The sequence below is a fragment of the Achroia grisella genome, unplaced genomic scaffold (genome assembly GCF_030625045.1).
Source record: "Achroia grisella isolate CSIRO2021 unplaced genomic scaffold, CSIRO_AGI_Agris_v1 utg1581, whole genome shotgun sequence".
In the NCBI taxonomy this organism is placed as follows: domain Eukaryota; kingdom Metazoa; phylum Arthropoda; class Insecta; order Lepidoptera; family Pyralidae; genus Achroia; species Achroia grisella.
The window spans coordinates 36718-54957 of record NW_026712659.1 but is presented as its reverse complement, the minus strand read 5'-3'; the positions used below and the strand labels follow the sequence as shown (position 1 = coordinate 54957).

The 18240-nt window shown below is 39.1% G+C and overlaps 1 protein-coding gene across 1 annotated transcript; it reads right to left on the bottom strand.

Annotated features, from left to right (window-relative positions):
- Positions 1 to 6169: 6169 nt before the first annotated feature.
- LOC131841316 (major facilitator superfamily domain-containing protein 6) lies at positions 6170 to 14593 on the bottom strand. The gene is made up of 9 exons (XM_059189639.1): positions 14459 to 14593; positions 11472 to 12164; positions 10923 to 11115; positions 10244 to 10420; positions 9456 to 9605; positions 9258 to 9371; positions 8660 to 8852; positions 7919 to 8232; positions 6170 to 7183 (listed from the first exon to the last, which is right to left on the bottom strand). The coding sequence occupies exons 1-9, from the start codon at positions 14539 to 14541 to the stop codon at positions 7070 to 7072; spliced, it is 2031 nt and encodes a 676-aa protein (XP_059045622.1). The 5' UTR covers positions 14542 to 14593; the 3' UTR covers positions 6170 to 7069.
- Between the last annotated feature and the right edge of the window lie 3647 nt (positions 14594 to 18240).

Sequence of the window (18240 nt, the reverse complement as noted above, 5' to 3'; positions counted from 1 at the left end):
ATTTAACTTTATTTTTCTAAAATAAAAGTAGCCAAAGTTACTCCCTATTACATCAGCTACCTGTCAAAAGAAGTCCCGTAAAAATCGCTCCAGCCATTTCAGAGATTAACCGGAACAAACAGACAGACAAAAATTGTAAAGAAATGTTATTTTGGTGTATGTACCGTATTTATATTCAAATGAATGTAGTATAAATCGGTTATTTCAATATTACAAAATAACACTCCAATTTTAATTATATGTATAGATATAGGCCAACTCAATAGCAACAGCTCAGTAGCAACTTTTTTCGCAAATGAATCGAGTGCCGCGAGTGAAGCGGTGAAATGAGTTGATAAGACGCTTACAGAATAACGATGCTGTGGTATTTCTAAGACTGGCTTATTATTTGTGATAATTTATATTTATATTTATATTATTAATATTTATATCATTTAATGCTCTGTATACTCCATGTAGGTATTATTCAGTTTAAAACAACTATTATAATTTTTCATTAGATATAACGTAATAAGTATCACATTTCTGTCGATTTAATTTATTGTATGTCAGTGTTACAATGGATATCCAATGTAAATTGTAAATGCACCTAATAAAGTAAATAAAATAATAATAATAATAATAATCTTGGGACAATTCACACAGCGCCATCTAGACCGGCTAAAGCTTGTGGTATTGGTACTAGATAACTGATACATACACACATATTTTTTTTTGTAAACACATACATATTATACATAGAAAACACTCAGACCGATACAAACAGTCATACTCATGAATACAAATATTTGTGCCGTGCGAGGAATCGAACCTGCGACCATCGGTCGTAAAGCGGTGTGCTAGACCACTAGACCACCGAAGTCGTCATAATAATGTGTACCAAATAAATGTAGGCAAGAAGGAACAATGTCGTGCCACAGTGCCGGAATGTGGATGAGGATGTGACAGAGAAGTCACAGGCCACCGTTACATCTAATTAAATCAATATTTATTTAAAAGAGCAATACACAAGTTTCTTGTTCATTCTTCTTGTGATGAGTCTGCATTCCGAATGAGTGGTTGGAATAAAGATAATTTATATTTCTATTATTATGTTAACACCTGATACTGAATAGTTAGTTCATTAGCGATGGTTTCTAGTTACCATCAAGCTCAAATATGAAGACGCAGAGCAGAAGTATTAAGTTATCTAAATTCTCTTATTTATTGGTCAAAACATAATTAATATTTTTTAACAGAAATTGTAATCTAACTTTTTTAAATTGAATATTATTGGTAGTGATATTAATGAGCACCCATAAATGGAGTATGTAAGAACTCAACATTTATTTGATTGAAGTAGAAAGCAATGTCGTTGCCTGCTCTAGGTTGGGTGGTCCATTATGTATCATAGACTATATTATAAGCATTTGTACGTGTAATATATTTTAATGTATTTACAGTAATGATCGATGTTTTGTTATTTACACATATTGTGTGACCGCACCACCATGTCGATAAGTCAACGACAGCGATTGTCGTCAGTGGCTGATAATGGAATAGTGCAAACGCTGGCGGGGCACCAGTGGAGGATGATAAGATGAGCATGAGGTCAGGTCAGACGTCAGCGGTTTGTCACCACTCACCATCAACCACCGTCACCATCTCGTTGGACGGTCTAGTGACGGTGGTTGAACACCTACCTGTATTAGCATAGTCGTACTACTCTATACACTGCAACCTATATTATTTCAGGGATGTTAAGGCTATGAAATTTCGTGTACGGATAGGTTAGGTTTAGGCTACAGTATATTATCCTAAGTTATAAGAAGAAATGATATTTTATATTGTTATAAATACATTTCAGGACAGACCATTGAACTTGGCACCCATTTAGATCTCATCTCTTTTGTGGTAGAAGTCAACAATCAAGGCATATATCATAATATTAAACTCGGCTATCATTTCACATTTATGTTTTTGATGGGATAATTTTTTAAGGAATTTCCAATAAAATGGTTACATAACGTGTCTCAATTAGGCTCCGTCCCTGTCCGATATTATCCGACACTTTTATTTCGGATTCGGTTACGGTTACGGCAGGGATGCCATCCCTATTATTTACTATAAAATTCGACTTGAAAAACTTGTGGTAAGACTTATTAGTAACTACATTCATAACTTGCGTGTAAAATGCGAAAATTGAAAATAATTATTATATAATTAGAAGAAATCGAATTAAGCCATTCGAGACCATAAGGCCGAGTAGGTATTGTTATTTATTTATTAACTTTAATGTGCATTAAATTTAATAAATAAATAATATAGTACAGTACATGCGACGTTTTCTACCAGGCAACCATGGGTGGTGCAGAGAATGATTGTTGGTGGGGCAAATATTATAATAAATGTAAACAAATTCTTATAATTGTAGCTGTTTAGGATATTTTCGAAACCATAAAATGCCAAATATTTAGTAATTACTTAGTATTTCAATAAGCATTGATAAATGCTAAAAACAATGATAACTCGGTTCCTTGCTATCGCGAATGTAATCGCTCACTATTTCAATTCTACGGAATTGTTATTGTAATTAATATATTAGAATTTAGTCTCTAATCTCTGACCTTCGATATAGTCATATATCTTCATTAGATACATATATATATATATATATATATATATATATATATAAAACAAAGTCGCTGCCGCTGTCGGTCCGTCCCTAGGTATGCTTAAATCTTTAAAACTACGAAATGCATTTTGTGGCCATTTCTTTTTAATAGATAGATTGATTCAAGAGGAAATTTTATATGTATAATACATGTATAATATTGTAGAGAAACACTGATAAATTTAGAGGTTTCTAATGTGATGTAAAAGAACTCATTTTTTTGCGTTTAAATTGCAAACGCAGGCTGAACTCCACGAGATAAATCAAAATAATGTCCTACGGTAGGTATTGTACACTTTAAAAAGGTCATAAAAAAGTCCACGATGCTATATGTTATCTCTTAAGGATAATCCAAAATAACCATTTTATATCCTTTATATTTTACTTTTACGAAGCGATTTTAAGCAATACAGTATTAATTTTCCTCCAATTAAGTACCTTAAATACATTATCCATTTAATATAGATCAATTTGGCCCTTACAGCATGTACTTTAAATTAATATTTCCGAAGATATTACAGATTTAAAATGCAGGGACAAAGAGGCGCGGCGCGCATGTTTTTACATGTTTGTACTGTCTAATGACAAAGAAAGCTGTAAAGGTTGTTTATAAGGACATTCTGTAGTAGGTAGTATATTTAGTATCAGCATGCACCCGTGCGAAGCCGGGCGGGTCACTAGTTTAAGTAAACATATTTTAGGCAGGTTAGGTTGTTGTTGTGCTATTACTCGTATTATGAATTTATCATAGTATAATTAGTTTTTATCATTAGATTATTAATTTTTCATAGAATTAATAGTTTGAATAATTGTACATGCGAAACATATTACTATTGTGATGACCTTCAACCAGCTCCAGGACTAGTGACACGGTTTGCACTAAATTGGAGGAAAATTTTGGCAGTAGACAAGTTCGTGCGTAAGGTCTTTTTTATTGTCGTGCGTTATATGATTGTATCTGCCTGGGTGTTTTCTATGTATATTATATATGTATTTACAAAAACAATATATATATATACATGAATTTGTATCAGTTGCCTAGTACTCATAACACAAGCTTTAGCTAGCTTAACTTGGGTCTAGATGGCGCTGTGTGAATTGTCCTGATATTATTATTATAATGTAAATGCACGGACACCATCGTCAACCTCATTCACCATAACATGTGTGGGCTGCACCTACCTCGGCTGCTGCCGCGGCGTCCATTTGTAAGTGTGCTGTAAGTAAGTGAGTAAGTAAGTAAGTCGGTTATTTGCATTACAGACAGGATAGTAAACAATTAAGTCACAGTGATGATATCAGCAGGCGGCGCTGTAATATGCCTTTTTATAGAAGGCAAGCAATTTTTTATTACTAAGCCTAAAAGTTACATTACACAATTAAATATATTATAACAATTATATTCTAATTTAATATTTAACGATTATTATACAATGTTGTTACAATTATTATTATTATTATCATTATTACATTATATTACATTTTTATTCATAGTGTTTATAATTTAAATAATCATCTAAAGAGTAGAAACAGTGCACTAACGGCCATTTAGTGAATTTATTTTTAAAATGTTGTCCTGTCAGTTCTATGAAATCTGTAGGTAGTCCATTAAATATTTCATGTGCCATGTAAGACACATCGCTTTGAAATAACGTTAGGTTACTTTTGGGCAATACTATCTTATTCTTTCTCGTTGTTCTTGCATTACCTTTTATTTGCCAGTGGGATGTAAACATACGTAAATTCTGTTTCACGAACAAACATATTTCGAGTATAAACACGGTAAAGGAGGAATATTTAGTTTCTGAAACATTGGTCTACATGAATGTCTATTTCCCAAATTACATAGTGCTCTTATACAATTTTTTTTATCTCAGTGGAATTGCCCCAAATTATTAAACCGTAGCGTAGCACTGACGGTATATAACCATGATATGCATTAAGTGCCGTCTGGAGTGAAACGAAAGGGCTTTGTGAGTAAATGAAACGAAAGGGATCGTTCAACATTGATTTATTTTATTTATACATCTTGAAATTGAAAGTACAACGCACGACATTCGTCGCGCCTACTGTAGACATATTGATACAGACAGTGCAAAAATATATAACCGGTGTCGGGCCGCGAGCGTCCGAGCCTCGGACGCCGGACGCCGGACGCCGGACGCCGGACGCCGGACGCCGGACGCCGGACACCGTAGTCCGGGGCTCGGAGCTCATCGACCCCGCTTATATCGAACCTATACAACAAGAATACATTATGTCTATCGTAATAGAATATCTCATACGTTAACAACAAAATATTATACTATCTAGAGTGGAGATCGGAGCGAGACTAAACAATGACGCCAGGCTCCTCCTGACGCAGCGTAGGCCTCCCGATCATGTACATACACGATACGTTCACAGTTATGTTCTCGTCTGTTACAAATCTCCGCAGATGAGGGAGCAGCTGGATGCTGTACGCGCTCTGCGTCGCACACGGCCGGTCAGTGCTCTGCTGCGACGTTTTCACAGTTGCCATTCGAGCGGTTATACAATTTTTACAATAGCAACTGGTATATCCGATCTGAGGCGATCGTAGTTGCTTGGTCTTCAGTAGACCGTGTGACAAGGCGTCACCAGGTGGTGAGGCAAGAGAGAGAACTTGAAATTAAAACCTTGAAATGGTACTGGACAGCTCTTTTCATTAATTCTAAGTTGCAATAAGTAACCAGAATGCGAGAACAAGTAATTCTCTCAGCTATAAACATGTACATACTTAAATATTATATTGTATATAATAATAAATATAGATTCTACTCATCACACCATGATATGACATCGCGTTTTACATCGTACACACAAACGTGTCCGTAACACCCTCCCACCCCCACCCCGCGACACACACACACACACACACACACACACACACACACACACAATAGATAGCGTGACACGAACGCAGCAACAATGAACACCGCGAATAAACACTTGACAGAAGTTCAATAGCGATAGAATGTGAGTGCCGTGTGTATTGTGTGCACACACACGCCGCATGACGCCACGCACTGCGCGACACACACACACACACACACACACACACACTCCGCACTCATACACACCATACACACGCGCGCACACACACAATCCGCCATGCGGCCCACAGCTGGTAGCTATAGCAATATAATTCAGATAAACATTATATACAAGTACACCTCAGCCGCGACATGTTACTTTAAATTACACAAATGCACACCTGATACTCGTATCATTGACTGATATAATATAATACTATCTACTTACGGTGATTTTAAAAGTCTAGTAGTTACTATACTAGGCGGTTGTCTGAAGATAAATAGTCGGGTACAACAACACAAGCAACAATATTAAATGGCATCCTCAATATTAAAATCGCAGACGCCTAACAGGGACTTACATCAATATAAACGTAACAATAGTCGTGATATACAATCAACAAGAACAATATATCTAACGCATACATCATTCATCAAAACATAACTATTTTCACGTACGTTCTAGAACCTACAGCAGGTACAGATCTGTGCTCGGCTACACTTATTCGTATATAATTACTCGAAACGAAAATTGTATGCCATCATAAAACACACACAAGTTTTTGTCGTTATTATGTAGGTAAGTTAAAAACTTATACCACATTAAAATAATTCACAATATTTTAGTAAACTTTGAAAATTAACGATATATCTAAAATCGTTGAATTTAAATATTATATATAGGTACTATAACATTTAGTTACACTAAAGGTGGATTTATGATTGTGTGATGTGTCGTGACTCGTGACATAACTCTTTAGAACGGTTTCGGTTTAGTGTATGTGTGTGTACATGATGTGTTGTGTCTCATCAACGATCCCGGCCGAGTCAGAGCGGAGGGGTGTGCGAACGCCATGACACGTCAGCAAATGTACGAGCGACAGTGTTGTATTGTGACGCGTCGGAGTTACTACGACTGAGCTACAGCTATTGATTCAATATATCGTAAGAAGGCGGCAAAACATCACATATAAATGTGGAAACTTGTCACTACACGACACGTCACGACACTTCAGATAAATATATATCCACCTTACACTTCGGGAAAACTTTACGAGTAAATTCGGTCATTCGGTCCAGCCCGGCGCGGCGTCCCCGGCCGCCACCGGGCCGGCGGGGGACGAGCCCTAGGTTGTGCTTGGTGTGTGCTAACTACAGACTAACTGCAGCACAGTCCACATCGAAAATAGGACAACTCACCATCGAGCTCTAACATATAACAGTTACAAGCACGGAGTGGAGCGCTGCGACGGTGTTAATGTAACTTCTGTCCGGTGCAGCTGACTGCAGTCGATCACTGAACGTTTCAACTCTAGTGAGAAAAAATAATGCAATGTTAGGGGTGCCGCGTGGAGCTTCCTGTTTATCTGTAGGCGGGTGCCGACTGTTGGTCTGCCAGGAACGGGTTCGCGGGCCTGGAGGGCGGCGGCTGCGGGCCCTGCCCCGGCACGCTCAGACTCTCTGCACCGCTGTAGCTCTGTAACCAGCCACACACAAACATCACAATCAACCAGTTACCTTTACAATATCCTGTTTACTCTAATATGTGTTTAATGGCAAACAAGCTGAAGGCCAATGTACAATGTACAATGTACAATGTACATCAAGAAGACACGTGAGGATTACGTTTTTTTGCTTCGGGGATATTAAAAAAAAAATTGGTACTAATACTTAATACTCAATAATTGGTAATTACTGTAATGATTTGTTTAATCTTATTATTATTAATATTATAAACGTGAAAGTTTGTGAGTATGGATGAATGCTTGTTACTCTTTCATGAACCACTGAACGGAATTTACTGAAATTTTACAGTAATATAGCTTATATATACATATATCAGAACAACATATGACTGTAAATGTCACGCGGGTGAATCCGCGGCTAGTATTGTTATATAATGTAGAATTCTAATGGTGAATGAATTTTTCATATCAATCCAGTAGTTTCGGAGCCTATTCAAAGCATATAAACAAAGAAACAATCAAATCTTTTCTCTTTATAATATTAGTATAGATATTACAGATGATTTCGCGTTTCATAACTTGTGGCGTTGTGTTGTGAAACTTGTGAAAATACCCTTTGGAGAGCATTTTCACTAATTACTTAAATAATAAATGACTTTGCACGGGTGTTTTATTTATGAGGTGTGCTGTGTGTGAGTGTGTGCGTGTGTGTGAGTGTGCGGGGTGGGAGGGGGGGGGGAGTGTACCTGCGTGGCGCCGTACGAGTCGTGGTGGGCGAGGTCCGCGAGGCGCGTGGAGGAGAGCGCCCTCGGCAGCGGGTTGGAGGGCACCCCGTGGGGGGCCAGCACGCCCGCCTCCGCCACCGCGCGCGCCTCCTCGTCCGCGCCCGCGCCCCCCACCTCCGCCTCCGGCTCCCCGCGGAAGTTCACGAACGCGAACGCGGCCAGCGCCACCGCGCACAGCAGCCCGTAGCCCGCGAACGTGCGCGTGGTGCCCCACTTGGCCACCGCTATGCCGCCCAGCACCGCGCCGCACCCGCGCCCCAGGCCGTGGTGTAGGCCTACAGTTAACGAACGTTACACATACGAAACAGACAGTTCCTGCTACTACAATAAGGTTATATTGTAGACTAGCCGTTACCGCGACTTCGTCCGCGTGGAATTTAACTTTATTTTTCTAAAACAAAAGTAACCTAAGTTATTCATTATTACACCAGCTACCTGCCAAAAAATGTTCCTTCAAAATCGGTCCAGTCATTTTAGAGATTAGCCGGAACAAACAGACAGCCAAAAATTGTAAAAATGTTGTTTTGGTGTATGTACAGTATTTATTATTCATATGCATGTATTAAAAACGGTTATTTCGGTATGACAAACAGACACTCCAATTTTCTTTGTATGTATAGACTATTGTAGTGCGTTTAGAAGACTGTCTGATGGGCAGAGAGCAGGCGTAGTTTCCCGTTCTGAAATGTGTGCGTGTCTGACCTTGTAAGACGCCCTGGGCGGAGGAGCGGAGCCCGGGCGGCGCGCCGTGCGCGATGTAGGAGCAGCAGGCGGCCCACACGGCCGCGTGCGTCACGCCCTGCACGAACTCGAACGGCAGCACCCACCACGGGTCCTCCAGCCACGAGATGTACAGGAAGCGCAGCACGTTCCCCGCCAGGCCCAGGCACAGCACCTGCACACGCACACACACACACACACACACACACATGTGATCAGTATAATAGACATTCTTTAAGGCTTTGAACAAGGACAATATAATTTTATACATAAATCGGCGTATAATTTATAAAATCCTGCGAGCCTGTACATGTATTATATATATAAACCTTCCTCTAGAATCACTCTATCCATAACAAAAAATAAGCTTTAAAATCCGTTGCGTATTTTTTAAGGTTTAAGCATACATAGGGACAGACCGCGACAGCGACTTTGTTTTATACTATGTAATTGTACTAAGGTGTTAAGTCCGCCATATAAACTTGTAACTCTGTATTAAGTGGGTTAAATAATAACAATATATAAATAAATAAATTAAACAGTAGCTACATTTAATAGTGAATTTGTATCTGTTGATTACCTTAACATGGCCCATTTGAGTAATGAGCTTGAAGCTGAAGAAGTACGCGAAGATCTCCGAGATGTGATTGATGACGGAAGCGACGCCGAAGAGAGTGGGCGACCCGCCGATGTCCTGTCAACAGAATACAGTTTACAACTAGGTCTGTAGCCGACGCTTGTATCGCAGGTCATGAGGCTGCAGCAGACGGTCATGTACCTGAAGATGCCAGAAAAGGAACGTGAATATGAGGCCGATGCCAAAGCCCATGAACCAGGCCACCAGCAGGAACGAGGCCGCCTTCACGTTTTGGAACTGGCGCAGTACCGTCACCCACTCGGGCATCTCCCGCGTCGTCTGCGCGAACACCTGGCGGCGGAATGAGAGAGACATGAGAATTAGACATGTTAACATAAACTCGGGGCCAATTATAATCAATTTAATCGGCTTATTTATTATTTTATTTTATTTATTAGTAACCAACGGCGTTATAATTTAATTTACATTAATGTATGTTGTAACATTAGAGCTACTATAGGTTGCACTTAATTAACACAAAGTACCTATATTGTATTGCGCTAAAACAAAACAACCAAATAGGAAATGAATGAATCAACTGAACACATAAAAAAATGAATGCATGAATGAGTGTGGAAGGTATACTTCTCCATATAATATATACTATATACTGATAATACATTCATTATACTTAAATAAAGAATAAAACCAAATGAAAATATTGTATTTCGGAAAATTTACGTTTGTAGTTTACCGACTGTATCGTAAGTGATCAGTTGAAAAATATTTTTAAATACACAATGTGAAAAAATGTGCGTCGTAAGACAAATTAATTGGACTAGTGCTTCTCTGGAAAATAATTGTTATCGACTATCATGTGATCTCTGGGGAGAAGTCAAAATTAGTTTGGAAATATTTATAAAAGGCAGATTAATAGGTATAATAGGTTGTTGTAGGTGTGGTTGTAGTGGGTCTGAGGTGTGGAGAACCTTGGCATGTTGCAGCGGTGGCTGGCGGGCCTGCGGCGCGCTGGTGTCCAGCCCCGGCAGCTGCAGCTGTTCGGCCAACTGCTGCTGCAGCTTCTCCTCGTGGGTGGGCTCGGACGGCGCCGCCGGTGCCTCCGCCGTGTGCACCTCCGGACTAGCGAACTCGTATTTGAACCTTATCTAAACCAACAAATATTGTTTGCTATAGATTTCAGAAATTAATGCCAGCGATTACGATACATTTTTCTCAAACAACAATAACTTTCAAATCAGTATGAAATAATTAATTGAATAGAGAGCGTCATGTAATGATTTACTATACATAAGTAGGTACTTATATTAATTTAGTAAGTATTTTGCCGAAAATTTGGCCGAAAAAAACACTGTGTCACAATTCATATTTCGCACTGACTCTCAAAGATGAATCCAAGAGAGGCCAGTAAGTTCACTTCCTGCCACGTTAGATTCTAATATAGTTATATTAGAATCCAACGTGGCAGAGAATATAATGTAAGCATAAATATAAACAATGAGTAATATAATTAGGTAGGCCCCTGAGTAGATTTACCCAGGGCCCACAAATTCACGGTCCGCCCCTGGTCTGACTACCTCTTATGAGTGGCTACTATTCTTTTCTCTACAATATTTTAAGAATTAACATAACATATCGTATCGTAAATACCTGCGACGCGGTCATAAGTGCAGCCCCCATGAGCACGGAGAACGTGGCGAAGCATATGGTGTAATTTTTTTCGTATCGTTGCGGCCCACCGCACGGGTGCGAGCTGAAGGCGGTGCTGTGGTCCAGTGCGATGCCCACGAAGAACATGGCCAGCCCCCAGCCCAGGGAGCCGAACATTCGTTGATGGCCGTACCTGTGACGAGGGTCGCACTCGTGTTACCGGTACATGTACGAGCGTGGACGACACAGATTGTTATGTTATGTACACATACACGAACACGAACAACGAACAACGAACAACGAACGACGCCGTTTATGGTTATTTTTATCCATAAAAGACTTTAAAAAAATTTAAACAATGTACAAAAGGTTCGCCTGTGTGAATGTGAAATTATATCTGTCTGATTTCTAACATTCCAGGTATAAACGGACCTTAATGAAATTGGACGTGAATATAGATTCTATACCAAGAACACAAAGGTTCTCGTTGTCCATTCGGCTAGTTTGTTGTATAATGAGTAAACAATAAGTTGTACTGTACTGTATTACCTGTCAGCATCTTCCCCCAGGAGCGTTATAACAGCCGAGTCGGCGAGTGTTATAGCGGGCGCGCTGAAGAATTCGCCAATAACCACCAGTAACAGAAGAAGAAAGAACGTCTTCTGTATGTCGGGAGTCCGGTACACGATGTACGAGTGGAGGGGCGTAACCCAGTCGCTATTTTTTTCTGGATCGTAATTTTTAGCATCACTGACCGGGAGCGGTGAGCCCTCGCGACCGCCTGCTGCGGGTCCTTTGAATTTCCTTGTGGCTGGCCATTCTTCGTCGTAGTTTGGAGAAACCAATTCATAGGAGTTATTGTTCATCGGCTGCACGCATGCCACGGCTGCGGGCTGCACCCAGCTCAGCGGCAGTGTGAAGACCACCCAAGCTCCGAGCGAGGCCAATAGAAGCACACGGCCTTTCTGCCACCTGTCCGCTAGACTCCCCCAGAACGGTGCCGACAGGAATTCGACAAAAGGTCGCGTGCCGATGAGCAGTCCGCACTGGCCCGCGTTCATGCCCATCTGCTTGAAGTATACGCCCATCAATGGGAAAAGCGAGCCGAATGCCGAGTAAAAGAAGAAGTAGAAAGTCTTGACCGTCAGCAACTCGGGGTCGACCGCGTCCGGACCGCACAGGAGCTCCAGCAGGTCGCTGCGGCCGCGCACCTTGTGGGTCGCCTCCTTCGGCGCCGGGTACCTGTTCATACCGTAACAACTGGTTAACATTGCTTGCCAGGTGTGCTCTTCTCCGTTAAGAGGTAGATGTCAACCTTCTATTAGCACATCGGCCAAACGACATGGTATAGGGTTTGTAGAACTTTAATTGTTTTTTAACAGAATCGTTTAGTATTGATTGTAATTAAATTTGGATTACATGTATATAGTAAGTACATTATGTAGATATTGATGATTATTTTATTACCGAGACATGTCTCGGTAATATGAGAGAGGTGAGATGAGACACCGGCCGGGCCAATGTAATCTGTGAACATTAATAACTAAGATTGCATGTGGTGTTTACCCATGCAAAAAAATGTATTTCATTCTTTCTTTTAGTTGTTTAGGACCTATATTACAAGTTTTGCTTAGTTGGAGATTAAATGGCGCTCTGTGAATTGACCTGACTTAATATTATTTCTTTCTTTACTCTTTATTTATTATTGTTATGAAAATTGAGCCAACAAGAACTACTCAACTGGAAACGACATTACCCCCAATAAACGAACACAATAGGCGTGGGTGGCTCCCGGAGTCGCAGTAGTACCTACGCCAAATATAATTGAACGAATCGCAACGTGAATTATAAAACACTTTGGAATTGTAAATATAAGGTTGCAGGTCAGGTGACAATACAATTAATAAATATCTACAAATTAACATCAAACGACGCACTTTGCTATTAAATTGGATTGTAAGTGATTGACTGACTGATTTAATCTTGTTGTGTTTTTATATTTGAGCCTAAATAAATTAGTGCTGGTTGGTAGTTTGTATTCACACGTTTCGACTTGTAAAATGTGAACTTACAAGGATTGTTTAAAAGAGCAACACACAAGTTTCTTGCTTAATCTTCTTGTGATGAGACAGCTTTCCGAGTAAGCGGTAGATTTAAAAAAATGTTGACTATTCAAAAGTGCTTAAATTGAGTTTATTTGAATAAATGATTTCTATTCTATTCTATTCTATTCTATACTAAGTCGCCAAACATAATGTCAAAACCATAATATAACGAGATTTCGGTTCCCGTTCCGTCATACTCCTGAACGAGTGTTGCTTTTGGGGACTGGTCTGTTCAGGTTGCGAACACTGATTAGATTTTTTGTGTTTTGCAATAGCATACGCTGGTGGTCACTATTCTCTCAAATTTGAATTTAAATGAATTTGTATTATTGTAAACATGTACAACTTTTATTTAAACAGAATACGAGCTGAGTTTCTTGTCAGTTCTTCTCATCTCGAAATCATTCCGTACTGACGGTAGATTTGACATATCATAAGAGTCTGTAATAGACCTACATGAATAAAGATATTTTGAATTTGAATTTTGAATCAGTTCTCTTTGCTGCAGATACTGTACAATTCAAAAGTGACTTCCTCTCGGGTTGTGGCTTAATTAAAAATGTATAAAAGTTCCCGTATGTATACAGTATAAATTCCCGGCTGTATATAACTCTTGAGGAACCCAATTAATGCGTGTTTACCATACGCTCTGTTTATATTAATAATTGAATAAAGGAATGAGCAACCATTGAAATATAAGGATGTCATCAGTTGGTGCTATAAAATGTTGCCTCTATAAGTATACCTACCAATTGATGTAGGTCATGTTATATTATAAAGTCACCTACTTACGTACAACCCACCCCATAGCAAAATGGAGATAATTATGTTGTATAGAAGATGACAACTGCAAGCTCTCCTCCCACACCAGAACAGAAATTTGTGTTTTATTTTAACTTAAATGCACAGAGATCGATACCCAATTATATAAACTTTACAGCCATTTTGTGTTACAGTACAAATGAAAATTTATATTAAAAACTAAACATGGCACTGAGAAAGGATGTGATTTTAGACTTTCCTCCTGTAGCGCCATGTTCATGATTGTTTGTTTCAGGTGGTACTTTATTTATTCGTTATATCATGATAATTCTTAACATTCATCTTTATTCACTACTAGGCGTATAATGTATATCTGTGTGTGTGTGTATGTGTGTGTGTGTCACATCCCGCAGTCACATCTGTAATGTAACGCAACACTACCAACTGAATCTCTTCAATCTTCGGATCGTTCTGTCGACTGTAACGCCCCCGCGGCCTCACTCATATACTGAACACGACAGAGGCGTCAGAATCACCTGAGTCCATTCTTAGGTAACTGTGTTTACCTAGCTACATGTAGTCGTAGAGGGAGTATTATATACATATATATATATGAGGGGTGGATGATGATGGTGGTGGTGTCCTGCCGGTGGCGCGTGGTGGTCGTACCTGGTGGCGTCCACCTCGCCGTACTCGTCGGCGTGCACGAGGGGCCGCGCGACGTGCGGCGCGGCTGGCTGCTGCGCCTCCATGGCGGAGCCCGGCGGAGACGCGGCGGTCGAGAGCGGTGGTGGCCACTCGCCGCTGTCGCTGCGGCGGCACTGTGCGCGGCCCGCCGCCCGCCACCACCCGCCACATCTCGCCACCGCGCTCCGTCCCCGCGCAGCTCGATACCGCCACGCCTGCGCCTCAGCCACTTTTTTGATAAATCAGTAATTAGGAAAAATGCGCTTATTTGTATACAGATAAGTGGTACATTGCTTTGATGTTATGAATGAAATACTACAACGTGTCCTAGTGGACGTGCTTATCATTTTATCCTACGACTTGATTTAATACCAACACAACATTGTAAGTCAGGCCAGTTCTCATATACCAATTATTACTTTCGATTGCTAGTTACTACTAATAATAAAATAGGAACCGATAAGTAACATGTTTAGAACTTGCGAAGGCTACAGTATATTTCGTATATGAAAACTAGCCAAGTTAGACCTTAGGCTACAGTATATTATCCTAAGTTATAAGAAGAAATGATATTTTATATTGTTATAAATACATTTCAGGACAGACCATTGAACTTGGCACCCATTTAGATCTCATCTCTTTTGTCGTAGAAGTCAACAATCAAGGCATATATCATAATATTAAACTCGGCTATCATTTCACATTTATGTTTTTGATGGGATATCATTACTTTTTGTACATAAATTATACGAGGTACTTATTTATAACTAAATTAATACCAAATTATTTTTGATAAATTACTGTATTTTAGTATATTTACGGGGTATAATTGTCTTTTTTTTGTGTTATTTTCTATATTTTCTTGTAACGTTTAAATGTTCAAGTGCAATGCCAATTCAGTATCAGGAATTTTTGGGCAAATCGGGGCGGTATAACGTCCACAGATGGTTGTACTCTACAATAGAGCTCTCGTGACTTGGATCTAAATTGTTAAGACGTACTCCATCTAAGGTTTTAACTCTGGAGAGTCCAACGTAAACCTGCCCTTTATTAAATATTGAGGAGCCTATGTTGAGAAGAGGACTGCCAAAACTAAGGCCTTGTGATTTGTGGATAGTAATAGCATATGTTAAGCAAATACGGAATTGTTCTCTATCAACATATACATTATTTAATATCTGAAACTTCGTATTGACACGTTATAGTTCGTAAAGACGATTATGTAACAAATTGACTGTTATCTATTGAATTCTCAAGAAAACAATTTGTTACCAATGAGTTCTCATTCTCGAGTTAACTATACATTCCTACTTATAACTATACTAAAATTGTTATTAATTTTTGGTTTAAACTATTGTCTATACCATACGTATTTACTAAAATAATGTAATAATAATATAATCACAAATATATAAGTATAATTTAAGAAAGCTATAAATTTCGTAGCATAAATCGCAACCTTATAGGTTAGATATCGAGAAACAAAACATTGAGACATATGAGGGCGGCTGCCATTCGCTCGGACAGGTTCGCGTCAACGTTTTATCGCACCGCTCCCACACGGCGCCGCCGCGGCGCCCTATACCGAAATGCCTATTGTTTAATAATTATTTATAAAAATAATGATTTTACACTATCGATGTGCGCTAAATATTGAAACAATAATTAATACCAAATCTCAGTTAATAACATAATAAATACGAAATTCGACTATACTCCTAGTTATAAGTACGAGTATATTTTAGACAGAATCTAAATTATAGCAACTAGTGTTTACCGCTCAATGCAATATTTGAAGTTTGCTAGTTATCGACACTGATGTGAAGGGGTCAACGTAAATTGGTAATGATCGACGTTTTCATACAATATTACTTTCCGTCCAGTACAAGATGAGATTTTTCGCCAGGGATCAATGTCAATTGGTGGCTATCGACGTTTTCATAGAATTTTAGTATTCGTCCAGTGTAAGTTGAAATAGAATCAATTAAAGTGAAAAATTGTAGTAAAATGATAACAATTTACCAGTTTCAGATTTTTTCCTTTATATTCACCTAATTACCTATCTGCATACCAAATTTGAACTTCCTAGGTCATCTGGAAGTGGGTTATAATTTTGATCTATAGTTGATCAGTGATAAAAATGACGATTTTTGGACATTAATATCTAAATAACCGTTTGAGATATGTTTATGAAATTTGGAACACATATTTATCTCGCAAGTCTCAATATATGAACCAAATTTGACAGGTTTATGTGAAAGAGTTTTTGAGTTATGAGGGGGTCAAAAGTGGCTCCAAATGGTTCGTGTAAATATACACACGGTGCTGCAGGCCAGTTTACTTGAAACTCGGCTTGACACGCTGCCGCGTGTCTAGATTTGCTATACTGTAATACAACAGACAATCTTCAGGAGTACTTTCACTTTGAGTGGCTGTCTACATTTTTTGTATTTATTTAATTACTTATAATATAATATGTTTCTTGATTCCATTTATTATGAGACACATGTAGTTGTAACAAACAATACCAACATGAAGAACTCAATGAAGTAAGTAGGTACCTACTTACTTAATTGAGACAAGTCACTGTATGTATGTATGTGCCTGTAATTAAAACAATATCTAACTACAGATAATTTCATAACTACATACTATAGGTACACTCTTTTTTATGCATAAGTATGAATGTATACTTACTTATGAAAATTTTATTGCACGGGAATCGAACCCGCAACTATGGGTATCTGGGACAGTGGCTCAAACGTGACATCCAGAGCGATCAGCATATTAATTTAAAATTAGATTTCCCAGAGTTGTGTTGCGGAGGGCGGACAGTTCTGAAGCGGCGGGCGGCGGGCGGCGGGCGGCGGGCGGTTTCTATAGTCCACTTTAGGACCAGAGAGGACTATTAATAGTGGGGACCACCGGCCCCGCGGCCAGCGACGTACCATCATCCACAAAGAGCAAGCTAACGGAAACCCAAAACTATGAACATGAACATGAACATGAACATATTGATTTATATAATAGTAAATGTAAATATGTGTAGTGGCCGTGTATGAGAAGGCGTTATATGTTCAGAAGAGGGAAATTATTGAATGAAACTACGACCGTACACAAGTATACTATTTTTATTCATTACTGCAGCATTTACAAACTACAAAATTGCACCTAAACGTTATTTGAAACTAAACTATAATCTATAGTACACACACACCGAGTACCTATAACCACAGGTAACATAATATTACATACTACAACTAATGTATGGCACAGAGGGAAGGGGGTTGTTAGTGATGTGGACTCATGACCCCGTTACTAGCAATGTACCATGTCAGGTTGACCTCCACGCGGTTCCCCCTGGAAACCATCGTGATACATTTTTGGTAAATATATGTCACGATGTACTAACTGATCTGACCTCATGTTCATCTTATCATCCTCCACTGGTGCCCCGCCAGCGTAAACAGTCAGTGCAGGCGGGTGCACCATACCATTATCATCCATAAAAAATGTATGGCACATTAAAAAAAATACAAGAGTAGAGGATGCCAATTGTGGATCATAAACCAACTTTCTGAGAACAAAAAATATATTAATACTCGTATTCTTATACCGGTACTCAACTCGTATAGTTCTCGTCGTGTTGTTTTCTAGGCGCTCCAGTTTGACGAGAAAAATATGTGTTCACGTAAAAATAATAGAGTTATTTTCAAATATACAATTACAGGGGCTGCACATACTGCTGTTAGTACATATTTATA